The sequence below is a fragment of the Oryza brachyantha genome, chromosome 3 (assembly GCF_000231095.2).
Source record: "Oryza brachyantha chromosome 3, ObraRS2, whole genome shotgun sequence".
NCBI classification, from domain to species: domain Eukaryota; kingdom Viridiplantae; phylum Streptophyta; class Magnoliopsida; order Poales; family Poaceae; genus Oryza; species Oryza brachyantha.
This window is the reverse complement of record NC_023165.2, coordinates 3,669,384-3,692,637: the sequence shown is the minus strand read 5'-3', so window position 1 is coordinate 3,692,637 and position 23,254 is coordinate 3,669,384. Positions and strand designations below refer to the sequence as shown.

Here is a 23,254-nt window from a genome sequence, read left to right as displayed (position 1 = left end):
AGAATAAGACTTATCTAAAATTGACAAAAAATAATAAAAAGAGATTAAAACTCTATCTAACTTATTCGGACCCATATATTCTTGTTGGTTAGATCCGTCATCGGCTGTACATATATTTAGATGTACAAATTTACTTATTTTATCGGCTGTACATATATTTAGATATAGAAATTTATTTATTTTTGATAAGAGTATTCTAGTTGTATCTATATTTTGATATGGAAATTTATTTATTTTGATAGAAAGAGTATTGTATTGTAGTAGCAGCAATAAATTTTGGCTGGAAATGATAGGAGTACTTAGACGCTTTTTGGAGTTTATAAGCTAACTTTTAAACCAAAATGTATAAGACTAAACAAATAAATAATTTTTTATTGGGATTTTCTACTCTTACACTATTTTAAGCCAAAAGCGAGGTGTAATTAGTTTTTTTTTTTGGCTTGGAATAGAGGCAACACCCCGCCGTTAATTTGGTAGATTTTTAGTCACCGACTTATAAGTTATAATAACTCATATAAGCCAAAAAAAAGTCAATTAAGTCCAAACAAAAAGGAACTTAAAACCAGTACTCGTACTCCAGCAAAAGAGACACCCTCCTCTCCTAGACCATCATAGTACTACTAGCGTGGTGTGCATATTCAGATAAGAGTCCAGATATTGTACTTATGTTTTTGGAGATTCAGGTAACTGTATATAATTAAGCATATGAGCCGCTGAACATAATTTGAAAAATGAATATGAGCTCGGGAAGAGAAAAGTCTTACTCCCAAAAAAAAAAAATCAGAACTCAAATGCATGTAGTTCAGTAGTGATGTGAAAAAAAAATCTGGTGTAACAGTCACCAGAAAGAAAAGGCGGAGGCGACTGTTTGGTTTTGAAGTGACCGTCGGCTCACTGACCGGAGGTTTGAACGGTGGTTGGATCAGCCCAGACTCGCGGGTAAAACTGGGGTATCCCCATTGTAGCCATCCCAACTTCAAGAACCGCTTAAAACAAACTTTGCCAGAATCGCTCGTGTGTTTGATTGTCCAGTGCATGGTGAGATCGTCACTGCAACACTGGAATGATAACAGTGCTGTGGCTGTGTTCATTCAAGAGTGTCACATTCTCTTCCAGCTGACAGATTTTAAGCTGGAAGCATGGATGAACTGGGTGAAACTTTGCTTGGGCTTGAGAATGATTTCTTCACCGAAGATATTGATTTGGTTAGTGCATCGGTTAGGGATACCTCGGAGTTTATCTGAAACATTTTTCTGAAAATGCTGTGATGTATGTGGATATATGACAGGAGAGTCTGCCCCTGGAATACGTTTTTGAGCGCCTGAAGACATCTGGCAGGGGCCTTTCGTCAGCAGATGCTGCAGAACGCTTGCAGCTGTTTGGTGCAAACAGATTGGAGGAGAAGCATGTAAGTTGTTAGTTTTCAATGCTTATTGTTTACCTGGTAGATGTTCCTACTCTGAACTTCTGAATTTTTACTTCTTTTTTGGCAGGACAACAAGGTCATCAAGTTCCTCAGCTTCATGTGGAACCCTTTGTCCTGGGTGATGGAGGCAGCAGCAGTGATGGCATTGGTCCTAGCAAATGGTGGTGTAAGCAACCTGATCTGTGTTATCTGAATATTTACATCCATGGTTTGTTACAGAGAAGACCAATTCAGCATAAGCAACCACAATGGATTTAAATGATGCTCACTCATTTACTGTCTTTGTGCAGAGCCAAGGTACTGACTGGGAGGATTTTCTGGGAATCGTCTGTCTCCTGATTGTCAATTCAACAATCAGCTTCATCGAGGAAAACAATGCTGGCAATGCTGCTGCTGCACTCATGGCCCGGTTGGCGTTAAAAACAAAGGTTATTCACTTCTTAACATAAAAAAAATGCAAATGAATCCATTGTGCTAGTCTGGTCTTGCAGTGTTCTATATACATGTATTTACTTTCAGGTTCTTAGAGATGGTAAATGGCAAGAGCTGGATGCTTCTACATTGGTACCTGGAGATATCATCAGCATCAGGCTTGGTGACATTGTCCCTGCAGATGCACGCCTACTTGAGGGAGACCCTCTGAAAATTGATCAGGTATTTGAATTACGGCACACCGTTCATGCGAAGGATATCAATCACTGGAATGGCAGACTAGTTGATCTGTCAAAAAAATTGATTACTTTTTTTCTGTCCTCCATCTTGCAGTCAGCTCTTACTGGTGAATCCCTTCCTGTTACCAAAAGAACAGGTGACCTAGTGTTCACTGGTTCAACATGCAAGCATGGTGAAGTTGAAGCTGTTGTCATTGCAACTGGGATCAACTCTTTCTTTGGCAAGGCAGCTCATCTAGTAGACTCCACTGAGGTTGTTGGCCATTTTCAGAAGGTGAGTCATCAATCTTCAGACTGTATTAAAAGAGCTACATAAGTGATTGTTCTTTAAGCGACTTCTAACTACTGAATTTTCAGGTTCTTACCTCCATAGGGAACTTCTGTATCTGCTCAATCGCCATTGGGGTGATTGTTGAGGTTATCATCATGTTTCCAATCCAGCACCGGTCGTACCGAGATGGGATCAACAATGTACTTGTTCTTCTTATCGGAGGGATACCGATCGCAATGCCTACTGTTCTGTCAGTCACACTTGCAATAGGTTCTCATCATCTGTCCCAACAGGTGTCAAGATATTGTTTTCATGTTTCTTCAATTAACATGAGGTATATCATGTCATTATTAAAATATTTTTTCTCAGGGTGCTATCACTAAAAGGATGACAGCCATCGAAGAAATGGCAGGAATGGATGTTCTCTGCTGTGACAAAACTGGAACTCTCACTCTAAATCATCTCACTGTTGACAAGAACCTAATTGAGGTAGAAAATTTTGATACAAAAATGTGGCTTATTATTCTTAGATATTGACCAGTTATGCAGGTTTTCAGCAGAGAAATGGACAGGGAAATGATTATCCTGCTGGCTGCAAGAGCATCAAGAGTGGACAATCAAGACGCAATCGATATGGCCATAATAAACATGCTAGCCGATCCCAAAGAGGTTCCGAATCCTTCTTTTTCTTTGATTTCAGTATCCCAGACATTCAGAATGGTTCATGTACATCATATTTGCGTTGTCAGGCACGCTCTAGCATCACTGAAGTTCACTTCCTTCCATTCAATCCAGTCGATAAGAGGACGGCTATAACGTACATTGATTCTGATGGTAATTGGTTCAGAGTCAGCAAAGGTGCTCCTGATCAGGTACACATTCTAAAATTCATCACTGTATGTATCTCATTTGCAGATTTGCTGGTACCATCAGACAAAAATAGTTCTTGGTCAGATATCGAGATCATCTGATACTCTGATATTTCTCGTCTTCAGATCCTCAGCCTGTGCTACAATAAGGATGATCTTGCTGAAAAGGTGCAGCTGGTCATCGACAGATTCGCAGAGAGGGGCCTCCGTTCACTTGCAGTCGCTTACCAGGTGGTAGCATCAGACTCAGTTCAGCTCACTTGTTGCTAACGAAGCATCTGATGGTTGAGTTCACCCGATGGCTTGAGCCAGGAGGTACCAGAGAAATCGAGGCACGGCCATGGCGGACCATGGGTGTTCTGCGGCCTCCTGCCGCTGTTCGATCCGCCGCGGCACGACAGCGCCGAGACCATCCGCCGAGCGCTGGATCTTGGCGTTTGCGTGAAGATGATCACCGGTATCATGCGATGGGGAATAAGCTTCTGATCGCCGCTGCAGAAATCCAAGAACTTTCTTGATCTTGGTCTCCGCCCTCTGCAGGCGATCACCTGGCCATCGCGAAAGAGACCGGCCGCCGTCTGGGGATGGGGACCAACATGTACCCGTCGGCGTCGCTGTTCGGCCGCCGCGGCGGCGGCGGCGACGCGGCCGTTCCGGTGGACGAGCTCGTCGAGAAGGCCGACGGGTTCGCCGGCGTGTTCCCGGAGCACAAGTACGAGATCGTGAGGATCCTGCAGCGGGAGGGCGGGCACGTCTGCGGGATGACGGGCGACGGCGTGAACGACGCGCCGGCGCTGAAGAAGGCCGACATCGGCATCGCCGTGTCCGACGCGACGGACGCCGCGAGGGGCGCCGCCGACATCGTGCTCACGGAGCCCGGCCTGAGCGTCATCGTCAGCGCCGTCTTGACCAGCCGCGCCATTTTCCAGCGGATGAAGAACTACACGGTGAGTGAGCTATTGGATATTTGGATTAGCCTCTTTTTGCTTGATTCACATGGTTCTTCTTCCCTGCAGATTTATGCAGTGTCCATCACTATAAGGATAGTGGTATGCAACGTCAGAATTCCTCATTACAAAAAATCTTAAACCTTGTCAGATATAGCATCAGATCGATCTGTTTTGTATGGATGCAGCTTGGGTTTGTTCTTCTGGCATCGATTTGGGAGTATGACTTCCCTCCGTTTATGGTTCTGATCATAGCCATACTGAATGACGGTAATGATCATTTCTCTGAATCTTACCGCATCCAAAAACAGATGAGAAGCTCGGTTTCTTGATGATTCGCCATCTACTTTGATCAGGGACTATCATGACAATCTCAAAGGATCGCGTGAAGCCATCACCAAACCCAGATAGCTGGAAACTGAATGAGATATTTGCAGCTGGAGTTGTCATAGGAACCTACCTCGCATTGGTCACGGTGCTGTTCTACTGGACAGTCGCACGAACAACATTCTTTGAGGTAACATAGACTATCTGCAACTTGTGCAGAATCTGAATCTGAACGTCTCCTTGGTGAAGTAAATCAACAGCCGAGGTTTTATGTGTGTATGAATTGCAGTCTCACTTCAAGGTGAGATCCCTGAAGCAAAACGCAGACGAGATCTCGTCGGCGATGTATCTGCAAGTCAGCATCATCAGCCAGGCCCTGATATTTGTGACACGCAGCCAGGGTCTCTCCTTCCTCGAGAGGCCTGGAGCTCTGCTGATATGTGCTTTTGTCCTGGCACAGCTGGTAACAAGTCTCTGATGAACTCTTGAAACATCAAAACTCTCTTCTTTTCTTTCCTCCAAAGCGAGATCGCATCAAAACCTTCGCTTCTATCAGACAAACACTTGCCATTTCACCTTGTGCAGAAGAAGCTTTCTGAATTCTGAAATTCTTTGACGCGCAGGTGGCTACACTGATTGCTGTCTATGCAACGATCAGCTTCGCGTCGATCAGCGCGATCGGATGGGGCTGGGCGGGCGTGATATGGCTGTACAGCGTGGTGTTCTACGCCCCCCTCGATGTGATCAAGATCGCAGCCCGCTACTCGCTCAGCGGCGAGGCCTGGAACCTGGTGTTCGACAGGAAGGTAGGTACAGCAAGCACCTGTTCTTGGGTCCTTTTCCCTCGCCCAGATCGAGCTCGTCCATGGCGTCAGTTTCAGATCTGTGCCGTGATGGCCATGGATTCTGTTTGCTCCTCAGGCCGCGTTTACGAGTAGGAGAGACTACGGCGGCAAGGAGCACCGGCCGCCGGAGACCAGGCAGCCGCGGCCTCATCATCAACGGAGGAGGGCGCTCTCCGATCATGTCCTCAGCAGCGGATGGCGGCCGTCGCTGATCGCGGAGCGAGCCAAGCGGCGTGCAGAGATCGCCAGGTATACGAAAAAAAAATTCTTCCGTTTTACATTAATATAGGAGAAAAAAACCACGGAAATATAAGTTTAACGTCGAAAATTTAATTTTTAGTTTATAAGTATAAACAGAAATAAAAGGATGGTGTATATATTTCTGCAGTTCCTGTTCGCATGTATATATTCATACAAAATGGTTCAGAAAAAAGTATATTTTTAATAAAGAATCTCATGTATGAAAACCGCAAAAAAGGGTTCATAGAAAAAATCCAATCTTTTTTTTTGTTTTGTTTTTTGGATTTCAGATTGGGAGAAGCGCACATGCTGAGGGCGCATGTGCAATCGGTAATGAAGCTGAAGCGGGTTGATTCTGACTTGATTCAATCGGCTCAGACTGTTTGATTTGCTTGGGTAGATTCAGGCGATATCTTGAGAATTAAAAAGTAAAAGCCGTCAGTTTGTGTGGAAAATGTCCGCAACATTATAATGAGAGATGATAAATTTATTTGAACCTGATGGAAAATGTCCGCAACATGTACTCTTAGCCCTAAGCTGGTTTAAACTCTTGATGAAAAACTGTTTTTTTTCCCAGAATGTTGCCGTGTATGTGGAGCAGAAACTTACCGACTCCGCTTGCTGTAGATAAGTTCAGAATGTTATCGTGGCCTCCTGTAATGATTTGCACACATGAACATTGTAAATAGAATAATAGATACGCACGCATCTGTGATTTCTTGAAACCTTCTCCAACATCAAATTCTTGTAAGCTCCTTCAACACCATGTAGAGAAACATTGTGCATGCTAGTAACACTAGTTCTATAATTAATCAGTGCACTTGATGCTATACTGCACTCTGCTTATTTGGGAGCTTATGCAGATGATAATAACCAAATGATCTTGCGGGACGGCATTAATGGAGAATCAGCATGCTGATCTGTAGAGATGACACAATCACACAAACTGGTCCTACATTTTATAACAAGCAACACCTGTGAACTGTGAATATGTACTGGTGAAACCAATTCTGTTCCTATTTTTCTTCTCCCATGCCTCTCTCCATTAGGCGCTAGGCGAACAAAATAAATACAATTTGAGAATTGAGATGTAGCAGGAAAGCTAGGGTTTTTGTTTTTTGTCATATCATATGAAATCTTGGTCTTGGTCGTCTGCTCGGCGCGAAGAATCTCCATCGAGCATTCTCTTCGTCATGTTGGCCCTCTGGACAAGCCGAACCAATGCTTGCACCACCTCTGACATTGGTGGCCTGAATTCTGGTTCAGGCTGTAACATGAATTTGTTTCATAAGGTTCAGTTCACATGTAGGTGGTTAGTTCTTCCTCCGATTTTTTTTAATCGACATCGTTGATTGTTATATCTATGTTTGACCATTCATCTTATTCATGCTTAAAGTTACTTTAATAGTAAATCAAATTATAACAAAATAATTAATAATTATATAAAATTACTGAATAAGACAAATGGTCAAGCGCAGATCCAAAAGTCAACAGCGTCAATTGAAAAAAAGATGGAGGGAGTATTGCAAAACTTCTGCACAGAAGAGGGGTGAAGTCCTACCTGGACACACAACGCGAGCACGTCGGCAAACCGTGACAGAGACTTGGCAGGGTACAGACCCTTCAGTGCAGGATCGACCATCCTGTCCAACGCATCGATGTCATGCAGCTGGGGAGTCGCCCACCGCACGAGCGACTGCTCTGGCCTAGGTTTAGTGCTGTAATGCAAAGTCACAATCACACAAAGGTCCATCGGTTACTAAATTTGAAATTGTGCACAAGCTGAAAACTGGTTTGAGCTGATGAGAAGATAGATACCTATCGAATGGTCTGCGTCCCGTCAAAAGCTCTAGCATGACTACTCCAAAGCTGTAGACATCGCTCTTGAGTGTATATTGACCAGTCATATCCACCTCTGGGGCAGTGCAACCAGCACTCTGTTGCGCTGCCTGCATAGTTTTTTTTTTCCCACAATGAACATGAATACAATCATTAGTTAGTCATGGTTTATAAAATGCTTGGGTGGAAATAACTCATAAATATTGATAAATACAAGAATAAACAGGAAACGGAGACATCACTGCCAGCAACTTCTAGCCTCTAATCAGTTCCCCAGCAATTTCTATTAGCCTATTAATCAGTTTCTTGATAGTTCAGCAAGCCAAGGGTTATCTCAGTGCTGATTTTTTTTATTATTATTTAACACAACTGTGTAACAGACTAACAGCCTCTTAAAATGGGTAGTTGGATATATCAGTCAGAGCTATACCTGGAATTCTGCATCAGAAATAAAGCTTGCAAGACCAGCATCTGAAAGGTGTGGATTGAATTCTGAATCCAGTAGAATGTTGGATGACTTGAAATTCTTATGGATGATGGATGGACAACATATTTCATGAAGATATCTACAAATAATATTTTCAGAAGAAATGATAAGGCATCTACAAATCATATTTCAAAAGGAGCATAGAATGCTACCATACATAAAGTGGCAATACTATTCCATAATTTATAACTGATATCCCACATTCAAATAAAGCATGAGAAGAAACACACAACTGTAGTTCTACACATAAACACAATATGCAAAGGATATTTCTAGTTTAAAAAAATTCAGATTATATGATATGGTTGTCAGACGTATTCATACTCTGATTTGTGATTAACAAGATTTCCAATTAAATTTGTGAAGCTAGCAATAAATCATTTGATCTGTAACTATTATGGATAATGGATGAAAATAAACAGGGCCCTTCTTCTCCTGTTTAATTGGATACGAACACACAAGACAGCTAAAATTGTACAAATTTAATATGTATAATGCCAGAACAGCAGATCAACATGATATAGAGACTTCGTTTTTCACTTACTCCAGTGCACGGGCAGAGCCTAGTGCGATCTTGACACGAGAGTTCCAACTAAGTGGCTTGCTGTATTCGTCTGAAAGATGGAGTAGATCATGGAGCGATCCATTCCTGTGGAAATCATAAACAAGCAAGTGTTGCCCATGTTCCATGCAATAGCCCACAAGCTCATTGAGATTCGGGTGGTGCAGTTTTGAAATGTCTGAGGCTAGTTCAGCAAAATCATCAGATGAATGGAATGGCATCACGGTACTATCTAGTTTCTTCACAGCAAGAACCTGAAAAGAGTAAACAAAAAAAGTAAATCTAAATATCTCAAATTGTGTCACTACCTAAATAGCTTCAAAAGCAAAAGGGGAAATATGGTAACATAAAGAACTAAAAGGCATCCAATTTGCAAGGAATACTTATATGCTCGTTGATTTTTACTCATGGGATCATGACAGAATTTAAGGCATAATTTTCTTCTTGGCTTTGTATTACTTGCACCTTTTTGCCAATGTGATAATGAATGCATGGAATGTTATAGCAAGAGTCTATTGCAGTTTGCAGGCATGTTGTGCATGACTACCAGAAATCCAGAACCACAAGTATAGCCACCTTTTTCAAGGACCTTACAATCGCCACTAAAGGCAATTTTCATTTACTTCAAATATACAATAATAGCATAGAGAAAATTGTAGCATACCTTTCCATCAGTGAACTGGGCCCTATAAACACGTCCAAAAGTACCCTCTCCAACAAGGTTGTCCATGTTAAAGCTATCTGTTGCCATCTGCAGATCTGCAACTGAATAAACATCTGCCTTTATAGGTGGCACATTGGTTTTCTTCATGACAGGCTTGTTTGATAAATCATCGTCATCGAATGACTTGTGGCGTTCAATCTTGGGGGGTGGCTTCAAACTAATTGAGGCAGGGGAAGGCAAAGACTCTATATCTATTGTGGCAGACTCTTCAATAGGCTTCATGTCTGCAACATCTGCAGAAGCAAATTTTCAGATAATTGTATAAAATGGAGAAAAAAAAAGTATGATGACCAGCAAGGTATCAGTCAAACAGACCTTTAACTTCGTTTGAAGGGAATGAAGTGAATGGCTGGTGCTGTTCAAAATGTTCTTCCATTGCCGCTTTGCGTTTTCTTCTTCTTATCACAAAGAATGCAACGACTGCTCCAACTACCAGCAGTGATATGACAATGCCTGCTACGCCTCCACCACCTATCCCAGAGCTTCCACCAGAACTTGAATCACCATTGTTTTGACCTGGGCTGTTTGGCCGGTTTGGTGGAGGGGGAGCTGTATATGGCGGTGGTGGTGGTGCTGGCCCAGTACTCCAAGAATTTCCATCAGTTCTGTACACAAGGACCATATTGGTTCAGGATACATCTCTCACAAATTTGCATGTTCATAAGCCAAGAGAACTCACTGTAGACTGTTTATCTTCTTAAGCTGACTAGGAATCCAGCCAGTGAAACGATTGTTTGCAACATTCCTATAGAAAATCAAAGATATGAGATGTGGTACTGCACATGCAAATAAGGATTGATTACTTATAGGTTGATTTCTTACAGATCATCAAGGGGGAGATTAGCAAGGACATTGATATAACCAGTAAATTGATTGTTCTGCAAATATCTGGGAAGAATGAGAATGGATCAGAGGCAAGTCACTCTTAAAAGACATGTCTACTTAGATAAAAAGTCCATTTCTTACAATTTTTTCAGGCTTGATAATGAAGTGAATCCTTGCGGTAGGTCACCGGTAAGAGAATTGAAGGAAAGATCCCTGCATCACACATCACATAGGGAAATGGAAAGTGAACAACAAGGATTTAAAACACACAAGTTAAGACCACGCTATAAAGGCTATGATTAAACACACAGAAGTACTCACAGTGTTGTCAAGCTATAAAGGCTGGAAAATACATCAGTTATATTTCCTTGTAATTGGTTATGATTAAGATTTCTGCACGTACAAGAAGAAAACATTTAGGTCTATTAACATAGAAATTTATAGGGAAATCAACTTGAGGTTCGCGAAGATACTCACAGATACTTTAGATTATTCATAGAGAAAATTGAATAGGGCAAATTTCCAGTGAACTGGTTTCCTGCGAGATTGCTGCAAACAATAACCACTTAGCACATCTGGCAACAGAAAATCTGAGGTACTTTCTAAAGCACAGCTTCATTTGAGGAACTTACAGCCTCTCAAGCTTAGAAGTGGGAAGATTGTACTGTATCTGTTGGCCACCACCAAGGTTGTTTTGGCTCATATCACTGCATCGAAGAATCAATTAAGACTGTTATCAACTGAACTGTCACTAGACGTGACCAGGCAGGAATAACTTCAGATACTCACATCTCAATCAATGAACCCATGGTATTCATATTGTAGGCCAAATTCCCTGAGAGCCCCAAGCTTGATAATTTGCTACAGCATCAAACACAAGAAAATGTACTAAGAGGAAGTAAGAAAGAAGATGGTCTAGTAACTACTACTTTGCTTCATGATGAGGCTCACATTGCAGTAACTGATGATCCTGAGCACGTGATACCCTGCCATGATTGCCCACAAGGGTCTCCACCACTTGCCTGCCAACCTTTGAGCTGGCCCGGAGAATTCAGGCTAGTGAAGAGTGTATTGAGGACAGTAACTGCATGGAAGTGATAAAGAGCAAATAATTACAACACTTTTCTCACCGGGCCTAATTATAACACTAAAGACTAGATAGTAGATAATGAGTGTCACTAAACGAACCGTTAGCAAACTTGAAAGCTCAAGTGTCCATATATACCAATGCATGGATTCAGGTTTACAAGAAAGAACAGCATAACAGCTTTAGGGGAAAATCGAAAGGAATAAGAAAGCTGAAATGCTCATAGCAAATCTGGGCCAATTTTTGACATGTTCCACCGAACAATAAGGGGAAAAAAACGAAAGGTGAAAGAGGGTCAAACAAAGGAACGTGAAAGGAAAGCGACTGCATTTTGTGCTTTGAACTGATAAACTAAAAATTGTTTCTCCCCAAAAAGAAAAAAAAGAAGAAGAAGAAGAAGAAAGCCGTTCACGATCCAGACAATGCTTTGCACGAAATTCCTCCTTAATTGAGATTCAACAAGTACGAGTGTAACCATAACTGAGGTAGCGAGGTCCAAATTTGGTTAGTAGGAACAGAAGGAAAACAATAGGCATACAAGATTTCCCACCAAATCCGGTGCATTTCCTTGCTCAGATTAGCAGAAGTTAACCACACCAGGGCAGAAAGGCCCATTTCTATCAACAAAAATCAGAAAGGTAAGCTTGACTAAACCATCAAAATATGTACCGTCTTGTTCACTATAAGGAAAAGATGTACATCCAGATCATTCTTGCGCAAAGATCAGATTTTGCAACCTAAGAAGTCTAAAACGAACAAAGATTTGGATAACCGGAAGCTTGTCCAAGCATTTCCCCGCTCCAAAACTGAATCTACCAAAAGTCGGTACCAACAGCGAACCAGCCGGACGAACAGCACCAGAAAACTCTCAAACACTCAAATTCGAGCAGAGAACTCCACGGATTAATCCAGCAGCTCTGGAACAAAAAGACCAGCCCCGCAAAAAGAGAGAAGATTCTAGATTCTGGCTCACCATCATTAGGGTCGGTGTCTGCAGCAACCAAGATTTGCCTCTGGGGCCAAATGCTGCAGAAGCAGCCCAGGAGCAGCAGAAGAGGCAGCCATGGCGCATCCGCCATTCCGCCACCTCGCCCCCTTCTTCCCATCTTTTCCCCCACACACCAAATCACCAATGCTCTCCCAGTCACACGCAATATCCCCCTAAAAACGCAAAGAAATGCGCTTTCTTGGCATTAAAAGATCCCTTTTATGGCCTCTATCCAATTTATTTGTCTCCTCTCTTCTTCTGCTGCTGCTGCCGCTGCTTTCAAAGTTTCAACCTTTCTCTCCGTGTTCTTGAATTGTGCAGTGGGGAGTAGCGCAGCAGCAGCTGGCACCAGGAACGGGACAACAACGATGAGGTCAATTGCAGTTGCAGGTGTCCCTTTCAAGGGCTTTCTTGTCAATTGAGCAGCCGGGCTCATTCAATAGTAGAACATCAGATTCGGGGACGAATTATATTCTTCAAAAAGAAAAAGGTAAAAAGGAAAGCTCGGATTTTTTTAAGGAAAAAAAGCTGACACATTCGACAATTTTACCCCTGGATTCATTTAGCGAGATTAAATTACTCCAGGATGCATCTGCATTTTCATGTGCATGAACAAGAAAACAAACCAGTTGTTCTTAGCTGTAATCATTCTTCAGAGGTTGGATTTGGAATTACAAAAATGCACTAAACCGCGCACAGATACTTGTGTCAGCGGCTCAGCGGTGGCCCCTGAGCTCTGAACCGCAGAATTTGAGTTGGAATTCGTGAGGCAGCTTCGCATCTGGTACTACTAGCAGTCTAGCACTAGTACTAACCTCCACCATTAGTTGATGATGCAGAGAGCCTGCAGGTGTCTCAAACAAAAGAAATTCTTGAGTTGCGTCAGGGTTACTGCTGCTGTACAATTTTGGACAAAGTACGATCCAACATAATAAATCATCTGAGTGTCCCGTGCGGTTTACGTCCGATGCATGCAAAGGTGTACTGTAATTGTCTAATAATGTGTTCATCCAGATGTCTAAATGTTTTTTCTTTTTCATGGAAAAGAGAAGAAGAGAGGCCACAATTATGCAGGATGGAGTCGCCGTCGTCGCAACATGGGTTAGTAGGAGTGACACGGTGTGATGTTTCAGACTTTCTGTGATTTGCATGTGTCATGCTAACTAGCTGGATCCTACCAATAATACGATAATAATGTGGGTTCTTTATTTTGATAAAAGAAAAGGAGAAGGAAAAAAATAAATCTTGGAGGTCAAACATTGTACGTTGTATGTCTGTATGCCAGGATGGTATTTCAACAGCGAAAATTCACAAGAACATGAACAGCTGGTAGTGGAGGCGAACTCCTTACGCGTATCGTGATAGCATGGTCTCCATGTCGTGGCAATTAATTAGCATTGGCGTTTTTGTTTTGTTTAGTGAGAATTTGAGACCTGACGGCCCATCGAATATCTGACAAAAAAATTACACCTTTAGGCCCCTTTGATTTAAATAAAAAAGCATAGAAATTTTGTAGGGTTTTAATCCTGTGACTTTTTACTGTATGGTCCTTAAAAAGGATTAGGTTCTATCGAATCATATGAAATTCACATAGAATGTCTGATTTCATATAGTTTTTGGAGAAAATTTAACATTATGCTCGATCTCATAAAGGGTATCCTTGAAACACACAAATGTGAAATTGTAGGAATATAAAAAAACGTAGGAATCACACACGTTAAATTTCTATAGGATTTAAAGACACATGAAAACTTAAAAAATGTTGTTTGATTGGCACCCAAGAAAAAGGTAGGAATTCAAGACACAAAAAAAAACATGATATGAGACATTATGCTTATGTTTCTCCAAAATCCCTCTAGAATGACTCATTTTATAGGATTTTCAAAGGAATTGGTAGAAGTCAATCATTTGATTTTTAAAGAGCTTCATAGGATTATTTCCTATAGGAAACAAATCCTTCATAATACCTATGGCTTTCCCTTGTTAAAAAAGGGAGACAAAAAAGTTTTTTTAGTCTTCATCTCTTCAAGTTTAAGATTTTTTTATTGCAGCCCAACCAAATTGCCGTTTTTTCTATGTTTTGCGATACTCTATTTTGTACTAGTCTACTTGGCAAAATCCTATGTATTTGTATTTCTTGATTTTTGTCAGTCATGTGTTTCAAAGGAGCCCTTCAGGGGTAAAATCTTAAAGTTAAAACCTTCAGGCTAACATACCAGAAAACTTTGCAAAAGCTATAAATACGATCAGGATTCAATGGAAAGGAGAAGGGACAAAATCGACATTAGCACTGAGGCGTTGCTGATGATGATTAAGTCCACGTTAGCACCTAACGAGTGACTTAAAAAAATATCATCAGTTCCATTACAAAAATTCCGGGAGCTAGCTAAGCTGGAATGCCTAGCGCCATGGACGGACAGCAACATGTGACCGAACAGCAGAGCGAGACATGCCGATCTGATCCTAAATATAGGGCCAGTCTATGGAGCTTTAGATTCTAATAAGCAGCTGCCTGGTAGTCAGTTTTAATCTGAAAAAGCTTCTAAACCCAGCTTCTCTAGATTCTGGATTCTTAGTTCATTTTCCACAATCTGTAACTACAGATTCCCAAAAACTATGAATCGTTTGAGACAGTTTATGATAGAAGCAGCTTTTGAGAAAAGCTCTGGCTAACAAAAGCTCCAAACAGGCCTGCTTCGCTCCACGCTCGCACGCGTCAAGCGAAAATGGTAGCATCTCCCAATCAGATTATGTTTTCTTTTTTTCTGAGAGGTCTTAGTCAGATTCGTGCACAAGTGTCATGGAGGTTGTCCATTGGAACACTTTCGGACTTATGTACTATCTTTTCTTTAATACTTATAAGTCAAATTTTTAATTTTTTAAGTTTTTTATCATATTTTATTTTTTAGCCGTTGCTTTTAGACTATTAAGATTACTATATAAAAGTTTATTCATAAACTATTTTTGGTAAGTAAATAAGTTGTTTTCATCTTGCACTGGAGGTGTTCTGAATGACAGCTTTGCATTCTGATCGAGATGATCTTTCAAGAACGCCGTGCAGGCAAACTCGTGATAGCAAGAAATCTGTCAACAAAAAAGGCGGTAAAAGCAAGCGTGGCGAGATGTGTGTTTTAAGGATTTTGGTGGCGTTTAGAGTGAGAAAATTTTTAGGAGAATTGTCACGTCAAATGTTTAATCGAATATCGTAAGTAGTTTTTGGACACGAATAAAAAAACTAATTTCACGGCTAGCCTAGAAACCACGAGACGTATCTTTTGAACCTAATTAATCCGTCATTAGCATACGTTGGTTACTGTAGCACTTATAGCTAATCATGGGCTAATTAGACTCAAAAGATTCGTCTTAAGATTTCTTCCATAACTGTGCAATTAGTTTTTTGGTTTATATATGTTTAATGCTTTATTTAGGTATTAAAAATTCGATATGATGTTTTTTTTAAAAAAATTTAGAAACTAAATAAGGCCTTTGTTGCAGATCCTTCTGAATTCTGAATATCTGGCTCGGTTTATAGGACTTTTCTGCTTCAGTTCAGACTTGGAGAGAGTAACTCTCCAACTAACCACTGGGGTGGATTGTTTTGTTTTCCATTAAAAAAAAGTCAAACGACAATTTGTAAAAAAAATTATGAATAAAAATTACATATATATTCTTAAAGATCTAAAAGGCAAGGCTAGAAAATAAACTTCAGTAAAAAATCCAAAAAACAAACTCCAAATTTAAGCACTCGTATTTTTCGCTGTCGCCTATACTTATAATAAATTTTCAACCTTAAATTTGAAGTTGATTTTGGGAAAAAATTCATAAAAGTTTATTTTCCAGCATTTGTTTTTAGATCGTAGGAATACATATATAGAATTTTTATTTATAAATTAACTTCCGTTTGTAAATATGTCGTTTGGCTTTTCAAATCACCATCGGAGTAATGTCGTTAAAACCAGCAAGTGCGGTGCTCTGATTTACGAATACGACTCCAAGATGCTGCAAACGTACCCTGCAAAACAGCAGAACATGGTTTCACACAACTACATGTGAGCCCTTCTCGATTAACAGATGCTGTTTTGGTTTGTCGTTAATGTTGGGTTGGTACGAACAAATTAGGTTACCAAGGCACGTACGGAGCAAGGGTTAGGTTTGGTGGACCGTGAGGTTGGTGACACTGTGTCTGTGTAGTGCTTTGTTCCTTTGGGCCTTATGGTTTGTTTCATCACTTTCATGTTCGTTTGCTCTCACTCAATACCTGTTAGTGGTTGCTAAGTGCTAACGTCTTTTTATGTTGCTATTGTTTAGTAGGATCATTCTGCACTTCTGGTCCTTTTGTTTCTGTCTTTTCCATTTAGTGGTGATCGGGTGCTGCTCAATGGAGACATGGCAACTAACTTCATTTGAGCAATGTGATGTCGTGCATGTATTCACTAGTTCATAAATGGGGAATTTGGGGTGGAAAAAAAGAGAATTTCTTGCAAAGGTCACAGCTTGTAGTAACTCGCAGAACGTCACATTGGTATCTGTTATTCCATCCACATCATTAAAATTAGATGCTCAAGGTTAAATATGTGATCCGAAATATAACTGGAATTATATTCGGATTAGTTTTCTAGTAGATTTCTCCCAGTTGTTTTCTACTAGGAGTCAGATTAGTTTGCTAATAGGATTCTTTCGCCTAATCCTACTAGGACTCTTAGATTTTCCCCTTATATATACTCTTGTAGTCTGCACAGGAAGATGACAGTTCTCATTGTTTCCCCTGCATTGTAATCATATCCTCAGTGATTAATATCGGTTGGCGCCCGTGGTTTTTCCCGCAAGGGTTTTCCACATTAAATTCGTGTCTCGTTTGTGCCTTTGTGTCTACCAAGTGGTACTCCGCGAAGATTAATCTACGCTACGCTGCTGCCGCCGACCGGGTTTTCTCGGCGATCTACGGAGTCGCTGTTTCGTCGAATTGCATTATTCAGGCGAGATCAAATCAAAGTCTGTGCCGTGACTCAGCAGGCGCGCGCACGCATGGAGGAAGCAAATTGTTTTTTTTCTCTACTGCTCTCAAGCACGTAGAGGAGAAGCAAACAGCTCGTTCCATCAAATCCATCCAGGTTACTGTAGCAGCTACAGTAAATTATTATTTTTGGTTCAATTGCTACGTTTACCCGATCTTGTGTACCCCGAAAGCTATCAGATCATCTATTGTGCCACGTTTCGAGCACTGGAGTTTCGCGTATCTGCTAGGGTTCAATAAATTAATACCAGCAGATTCATGATTTATTCCCAATGGCGAGTTTGAAGTATGATCTACCTCTTTTGGATCGAGACACAAGATTCTCATTGTGGCAAGTGAAGATGCGTGCAATTCTTGCACAGCAAGATTTGGATGATGCGCTTGATGGATTCAACAACAAAAGGACAAATGATTGGTCCGACGATGAGAAGAAAAGAGACCGTAAGGCTATGGCATATATCCATCTTCATCTATCTAATAATATTTTGCAGGAGGTGCTTAAGGAGAAGACAGCCGCCGCACTGTGGTTGAAGCTGGAACAGACATGCATGACAAAAGATTTGACCAGCAAGATGCACCTGAAGCAAAAGTTATTTTTGCACAAGTTGCAAGATGATGGGTCTGTGATGGATCATCTCTCCACTTTCAAGGAAATTGTTGCTGACCTTGAGTCCATGGAGATAAAGTATGATGAAAAGGATTTAGGCCTTATTCTGTTGTGCTCGCTGCCTAGCTCATATGCAAATTTCAGAGATACTATATTGTATAGTCGTGATACTCTAACTTTGCAAGAAGTTTATAATGCTTTGAATGCCAAAGAAAAGATGAAGAAGATGGTACCTTCTGAAGGTTCTAATTCACAAGCAGAAAGCTTGGTTGTTCGGGGCAGACAACAGGAGAAGAACACGAACAACAAATCAAGAGACAAAAGTTCTAGTAGCTACCGCGGGAGATCAAAGTCTAGAGGCAGGTATAAGTCGTGCAAATACTGCAAGAAAGGTGGACATGATATTTCTAATTGTTGGAAGCTACAGAACAAAGAAAAGCAAAAGGGAAATTACAGATCGAAAGGTAAGCAAGAAGAGCAAGGTAAAGCCGCAGTTGCTACTGATGATAAACCAGATGCATAATTACTGGTTGCTTATGCTGGTCGTGTACAAACCAGTGACCAGTGGCTTCTTGATACTGGATACACCTATCATATGTGCCCTATAGGGATTGGTTTGCTACCTATGAAACTGTACAAGGTGGTAATGTTTTGATGGGTGATAATACGCCCTGCAAAGTTACGGGCATTGATACGATACAGATCAAGATGTTTGATGGCTGTGTTAGAACATTGTCAGATGTGCGGCATATTCCCAGTTTGAAGAGAAATCTCATCTCTTTGTCTACTTTTGAGCGCAAAGGATACAGATATTCCGGTGGAGACGAAATTTTGAAGGTAATAAAAGGCTCTCTTGTTGTGATGAAAGCTGACATTAAGACTACCGATTTATACCATCTACGAGGTACTACGATAATAAGTAATGTTGCTGCAGTTACCGATCCATTATCGAATTCTAGTGTTACTGATCTTTGGCATATGCGCCTTGGGCATATGAGTGAAATTGGTTTGGCAGAATTGAGCAAGAGAGGATTACTAGATGGACAAAACATCGGAAAGTTGAAATTTTGTGAGCATTGTATCTTTGGCAAACACAAGAGGGTGAAGTTTACCACATCTACACATACTACTGAAGGTATTCTTGATTATGTGCATTCTGACTTATGGGGTCCTGCTCGTAAGAGGTCATTTGGAGGTGCTTGTTATATGATGACTATCGTTGATGATTATTCGAGAAAAGTTTGGTCCTATTTTCTAAAGCACAAATTTGAAGCCTTTTCAGTATTTAAGGAGTGGAAGACTATGGTCGAAAGACAGACTGAAAGGAAGGTGAAAATCCTTCGTACTGATAATGGGATGGAGTTCTGTTCTAGGCAATTTAAATCATATTGCAGGTCAGAAGGCAATGTGTGCCACTACACCATTTCGCATACACCTCAATAGAACGGTGTAGTTGAGCATATGAACAGGACAATTATCTCAAAGGCCTGTTGCATGCTATCAAATGCAGGTTTACCTAGACGGTTTTGGGCGGAAGCCGCTTCCACTGCTTGTTATCTCATTAATCGCTCACCCAGTTATGCCATCGATAAGAAGACTCCAATTGAGATGTGGTCTGGTTCCCCAGCTAATTATTCAGACCTGAAAGTATTTGGTTGTACTGCTTATGCTCACGTTGATAATGGTAAATTGGAGCCTAGAGCTATTAAGTGCATTTTTCTTGGTTATCCTTTTGTTGTGAAAGCCTACAAGTTATGGTGTCCTGAAACCAAAAAGGTTGTGATTAGTAGAAATGTCATCTTCAATGAATTAGTTATGTTGAATGATAAGTCTTCTACTAATGTTCCTGTTGAGAGTCAGCAGAAAGCAAGCGTGCAGGTGGAGCGCTTGATCAGTTCAGGACATGCACCAGAAAAAGAGAATATTGCTATTAACCAAGATGCACATGTTACTGAAGAGTCAGACTCTTCTGTTGTTGAGCAGTCACCAAAATACTCTATTGCACAAGGCAGAGCTAGACGAAATATTAAAGCCCCTCAAAGATTGATAGAAGAAGCGAACATAGTTGCTTATGCTATGAGTGTGGCGGAAGAAATCGAAGGTAATGCAGAGCCTTCTTCATATTCTGAGGCTATTGTTTCTGCCAATAGCAATAGATAGATAGCAGCCATGCATAATGAGATGGAGTCACTTGAAAAGAATCAAAATTGGAAATTGGTGGAATTGCCAAAGGAGAAGAAACCTGTCCGTTGCAAATGGATTTCAAAAGAAAGGAAGGTATATCTCCAACTGATGAGGCAAGATACAAAACAAGGTTAGTTGCTAAAGGATATAGCTAGATTCCAGGTATTGATTTCAATGATGTGTTTTCCCCAGTTGTGAAGCATAATTCAATTCACACTTTACTTGGTATTGTTGCAATGCATGATTATGAACTAGAGCAATTAGATGTGAAAACTGCATTTTTACATGGGGAGTTAGAAGTACATCTATATGGAGCAACCTGAGGGTTTTGTTGTTCCTGGTAAAGAAAACCTTGTCTGTAGGCTGGATAAGTCCCTATATGGGTTGAAACAATCACCTCGGCAATGGTACAAGAGATTTGACTCTTTCATGCTTTCTCAGAATTTCAAAGATCACAATTTGATAGTTGTGTTTATCTCAAAGAGGTTAATGGTTCAACTATATATATGCTTCTTTATGTTGATGATATGTTGATTGCTGCAAAAGACAAATCAGAGATAGTAAAGTTGAAGGCACAACTGAGTAGTGAGTTTGAGATGAAGGATTTAGGTGTCGCGAAGAAAATTCTCGGTATGGAAATTACCAGAGAAAGACAGTCTGGCAAGTTATATCTTAGCCAGAAAGGTTATATTGAAAAGGTCCTTCGTCGCTTTAATATGCATGATGCAAAACCAGTGAGCATTCCTTTAGCTACACATTTCAGATTATCTCCAGATTTCTGTCTACAATCAGAAGTTGATATTGAGTACATGTTTAGAGTTCCATATTCAAGTGCAGTTGGTTCACTCATGTATGCCATGGTATGTTCGCGTCCTGACTTATCACATGCATTGAGTGTTGTCAGTAGATACATGGCTAATCCTGGCAAAGAGCATTGAAAAGCAGTTCAATAGATTTTCAGATATCTGCGTGGTACTTCTAATGCTTGTTTGCAGTTTGGGACGTCTAGAGATGGACTTGTTGGTTATGTGGATTTAGATTTTGCTGGAGATTTGGATATGAGAATATCGCTTACAGGTTATGTTTTCACTATTGGAGATTGTGCTGTTAGTTGGAAGGCAAGTTTGCAAGCAACTGTTGCCTTATCTACTACTGAAGCAGAGTACATGGTTATTTCTGAAGCTTGCAAAGAAGTTATTTGGCTCAGAGGCTTGTATACTGAGCTTTGTGGAGTTACGTCTTGCATAAATATATTTTGTGACAGTCAAAGTGTAATTTGCCTTATAAAGGATCAGATGTTTCATGCGAGAACTAAGCACATTGATGTCCGATATCACTTTATTCGAGAAGTTATTGCTGATGGTGATGTTAAGGTATGCAAGATAAGTACTCATGATAATCCAACTAACATGATGACAAAGTCAGTTCCTGCCACTAAGTTTGAGCTTTGCTCAAGCTTGGTTGGTGTTACAGTATAGTCCAAGAGACTATTTGGCGCGCAATCAATTTGATCTATGAGGTGTATATTGGTGATTGATGATTTTGATGATACAAGAGGAAATTCGTTTCAAGGTGGAGATTGTTAAATATGTGATTCAAATTGTAACTGGAATTATATTCGGATTAGTTTCCTAGTAGGTTTCTCTCAGTTGTTTCCTACTAGGAGTCAGATTAGTTTCCTAATAGAATTCTTTCGCCTAATCCTACTAGGACTCATTTTCCCCTTATATATACTCCTGTAGTCTGCACAGGAAGATGACAGTTCTCATTGTTTTTCCTGCATTGTAATCATATCCTCATAGTGGTTATTGTCAGTTGGCGCCCGTGGTTTTTCTCGCAAAGGTTTTCCACGTTAAATTCGTGTCTCGTTTGTGCCTTTGTGTCTAACATAGGTTACTGCAACACCAACATGCATGATACCAATGTTCTTGCAACATTTAAGTGTGCATTGGTTTAACAGACAAAAAAGTTCATGCGCCATGCATCATCTGCATCAGGAACTGAAATGGATTATGTGACCAGGTAAAGAGGGCCAAATTCTTCTCTGCTGATTGCATGGGTCACCTTGTCAAGCTGCGTGTGAGGCAGATGGTCGTAGTCCTCATCAGCACCTGACGATGGCGAGAAGCAGACTGCTGCTGTTCGTCTGATAATGCGAACCGATCTGGCGTATTCTCTGACTAGTATCTCCCTAGAGATGATGGGTTTGTGGAATGAGTTTCTACACGGGGAGGATTCAGATGCCAAGGCAGCAACTATTTTGCTATGAAACTTTGCCAAGAACGTTAAGTTTTTCTTCTTTGATTTTCCATTTGCCGCTTGGGGCCCTGAAATTCTGAGAAGCTGGCTTCTTGTTACTTCATCCGTGACCTGAGTTAGAAGAAATGGCAATTAAATTATATAATTTCTTCTACTTGTTTCTTTCAGAATTTATCTTTTGAAAAGAAAAGAAAAGAAAACCAAAAAGTTCTGAGCTTACATTGTCAGACAGAAGTTGGAAAACCAACATGTTCTGAAGCTTCCTTGAAGATCTCCTCTCTGCAGTTTCAGCAAGAGTGCATCCTTCCTGTGTTCCTGTTGTTTCTGCGATCTGAGATTATGAGAGATTACAAGTTGAGATGTGTCACTACATTACCTTACTTTCTCATAATTTACATATAGCTTAGCAAATAGTACTACCAATCGGTACCATTTCACTGGAGCCATAGGTTGTGCACGAGCTGTTTTCAGTGCCAATTAACGTAACAGCAAAGAAGAATGATGAAATGCTAACACCATGCAATCTTGCTACTAAATTCTTGCAATCTAACTGAATGAGCTGAGACGATCACCTTGCAACGATCACGATGGTGATCGTAGCTGGCTCTGTGAACATCACATCGCTTGCTCATCCTTTCCCGACCAACTAGAGCCAGCTTAAGGCGCACCACACAGCTAATCTAGCTGCACGCAGAAACGAGCAAATTAGTTCATGACTCACATGATCCATGCATGTGAGAAATGAAGCAGGAGAGGATCAAACCAGACATGAACTGAAGAACACAATGAACTTGGCAGCATTATCCTCGAAGCAGTGGCAGGCGATCGAGAAGGCCGAGAAGAGAAGGATCGTAGTCGACGAGGCATTGAATGGGGAATGCAGAATGCTGCAGCTGCTGCTGATGAGATGAGACCCTGAGATCCTTTTGCATTTAAAGACGGCAGTAGCAGTAGACCAATAGTTGGTATGAGCAGATGAACGGAGCGTCAGCAATGTGGTCCATGGTTGTTTTGCCTTGCCTCTGAAACTTTTTTTAACAGCAGTTACAGTAACACTCATGATCATCTGTGGCGTGTAACAG

The 23,254-nt window shown here is 40.8% G+C and overlaps 3 protein-coding genes across 3 annotated transcripts; 1 reads left to right on the top strand and 2 right to left on the bottom strand.

Annotated features, from left to right (window-relative positions):
- The first annotated feature begins 1,139 nt into the window (after positions 1 to 1,139).
- On the top strand, positions 1,140 to 6,265 carry LOC102713056 (ATPase 10, plasma membrane-type-like). The gene is made up of 20 exons (XM_040521678.1): positions 1,140 to 1,205; positions 1,289 to 1,408; positions 1,494 to 1,592; positions 1,717 to 1,854; positions 1,946 to 2,080; positions 2,192 to 2,371; positions 2,455 to 2,661; positions 2,738 to 2,857; positions 2,918 to 3,037; positions 3,118 to 3,240; positions 3,364 to 3,468; positions 3,550 to 3,694; positions 3,778 to 4,184; positions 4,254 to 4,286; positions 4,373 to 4,454; positions 4,541 to 4,701; positions 4,801 to 4,974; positions 5,135 to 5,317; positions 5,433 to 5,605; positions 5,887 to 6,265. Exons 1-20 carry the CDS (start codon positions 1,140 to 1,142, stop codon positions 5,981 to 5,983), a joined length of 2,868 nt encoding a protein of 955 aa, XP_040377612.1. The 3' UTR covers positions 5,984 to 6,265.
- A 193-nt stretch (positions 6,266 to 6,458) lies between these two features.
- On the bottom strand, positions 6,459 to 12,494 carry LOC102712786 (protein STRUBBELIG-RECEPTOR FAMILY 7-like). The gene is made up of 16 exons (XM_006649449.3): positions 12,094 to 12,494; positions 10,985 to 11,117; positions 10,823 to 10,894; positions 10,666 to 10,740; positions 10,511 to 10,582; positions 10,355 to 10,426; positions 10,175 to 10,246; positions 10,031 to 10,096; positions 9,888 to 9,953; positions 9,524 to 9,813; positions 9,149 to 9,441; positions 8,467 to 8,738; positions 7,866 to 8,001; positions 7,415 to 7,545; positions 7,158 to 7,314; positions 6,459 to 6,863 (listed from the first exon to the last, which is right to left on the bottom strand). Exons 1-16 carry the CDS (start codon positions 12,224 to 12,226, stop codon positions 6,723 to 6,725), a joined length of 2,181 nt encoding a protein of 726 aa, XP_006649512.2. The 5' UTR covers positions 12,227 to 12,494; the 3' UTR covers positions 6,459 to 6,722.
- Positions 12,495 to 21,893: 9,399 nt separating this feature from the next.
- Positions 21,894 to 22,808, bottom strand: LOC107303901. Its single transcript, XM_015835185.1, has 3 exons — positions 22,745 to 22,808; positions 22,393 to 22,503; positions 21,894 to 22,283 (listed from the first exon to the last, which is right to left on the bottom strand). The coding sequence occupies exons 1-3, from the start codon at positions 22,802 to 22,804 to the stop codon at positions 21,924 to 21,926; spliced, it is 531 nt and encodes a 176-aa protein (XP_015690671.1). The 5' UTR covers positions 22,805 to 22,808; the 3' UTR covers positions 21,894 to 21,923.
- Positions 22,809 to 23,254: the final 446 nt, after the last annotated feature.

Bases quoted from the DNA above. Each gene is read 5' to 3' on its own strand.
- LOC102713056 (XM_040521678.1), top strand. From the start codon at position 1,140: ATGGATGAACTGGGTGAAACTTTGCTTGGGCTTGAGAATGATTTCTTC. The intron at 1,206-1,288 runs GTTAGTGCATCG...GATATATGACAG, and splicing joins TCACCGAAGATATTGATTTG to GAGAGTCTGCCCCTGGAATA. The intron at 2,372-2,454 runs GTGAGTCATCAA...CTGAATTTTCAG, and splicing joins TTGTTGGCCATTTTCAGAAG to GTTCTTACCTCCATAGGGAA.
- LOC102712786 (XM_006649449.3), bottom strand. From the start codon at position 12,226: ATGGGAAGAAGGGGGCGAGGTGGCGGAATGGCGGATGCGCCATGGCTG. The intron at 7,546-7,865 runs GTATAGCTCTGA...AAAACTATGCAG, and splicing joins TTTCTGATGCAGAATTCCAG to GCAGCGCAACAGAGTGCTGG. The intron at 6,864-7,157 runs GTAGGACTTCAC...TTCATGTTACAG, and splicing joins TGCTCGCGTTGTGTGTCCAG to CCTGAACCAGAATTCAGGCC.
- LOC107303901 (XM_015835185.1), bottom strand. From the start codon at position 22,804: ATGAGCAAGCGATGTGATGTTCACAGAGCCAGCTACGATCACCATCGT. The intron at 22,504-22,744 runs GTGATCGTCTCA...TCATAATCTCAG, and splicing joins ACCATCGTGATCGTTGCAAG to ATCGCAGAAACAACAGGAAC. The intron at 22,284-22,392 runs GTAAGCTCAGAA...CTTCTAACTCAG, and splicing joins TCCAACTTCTGTCTGACAAT to GTCACGGATGAAGTAACAAG.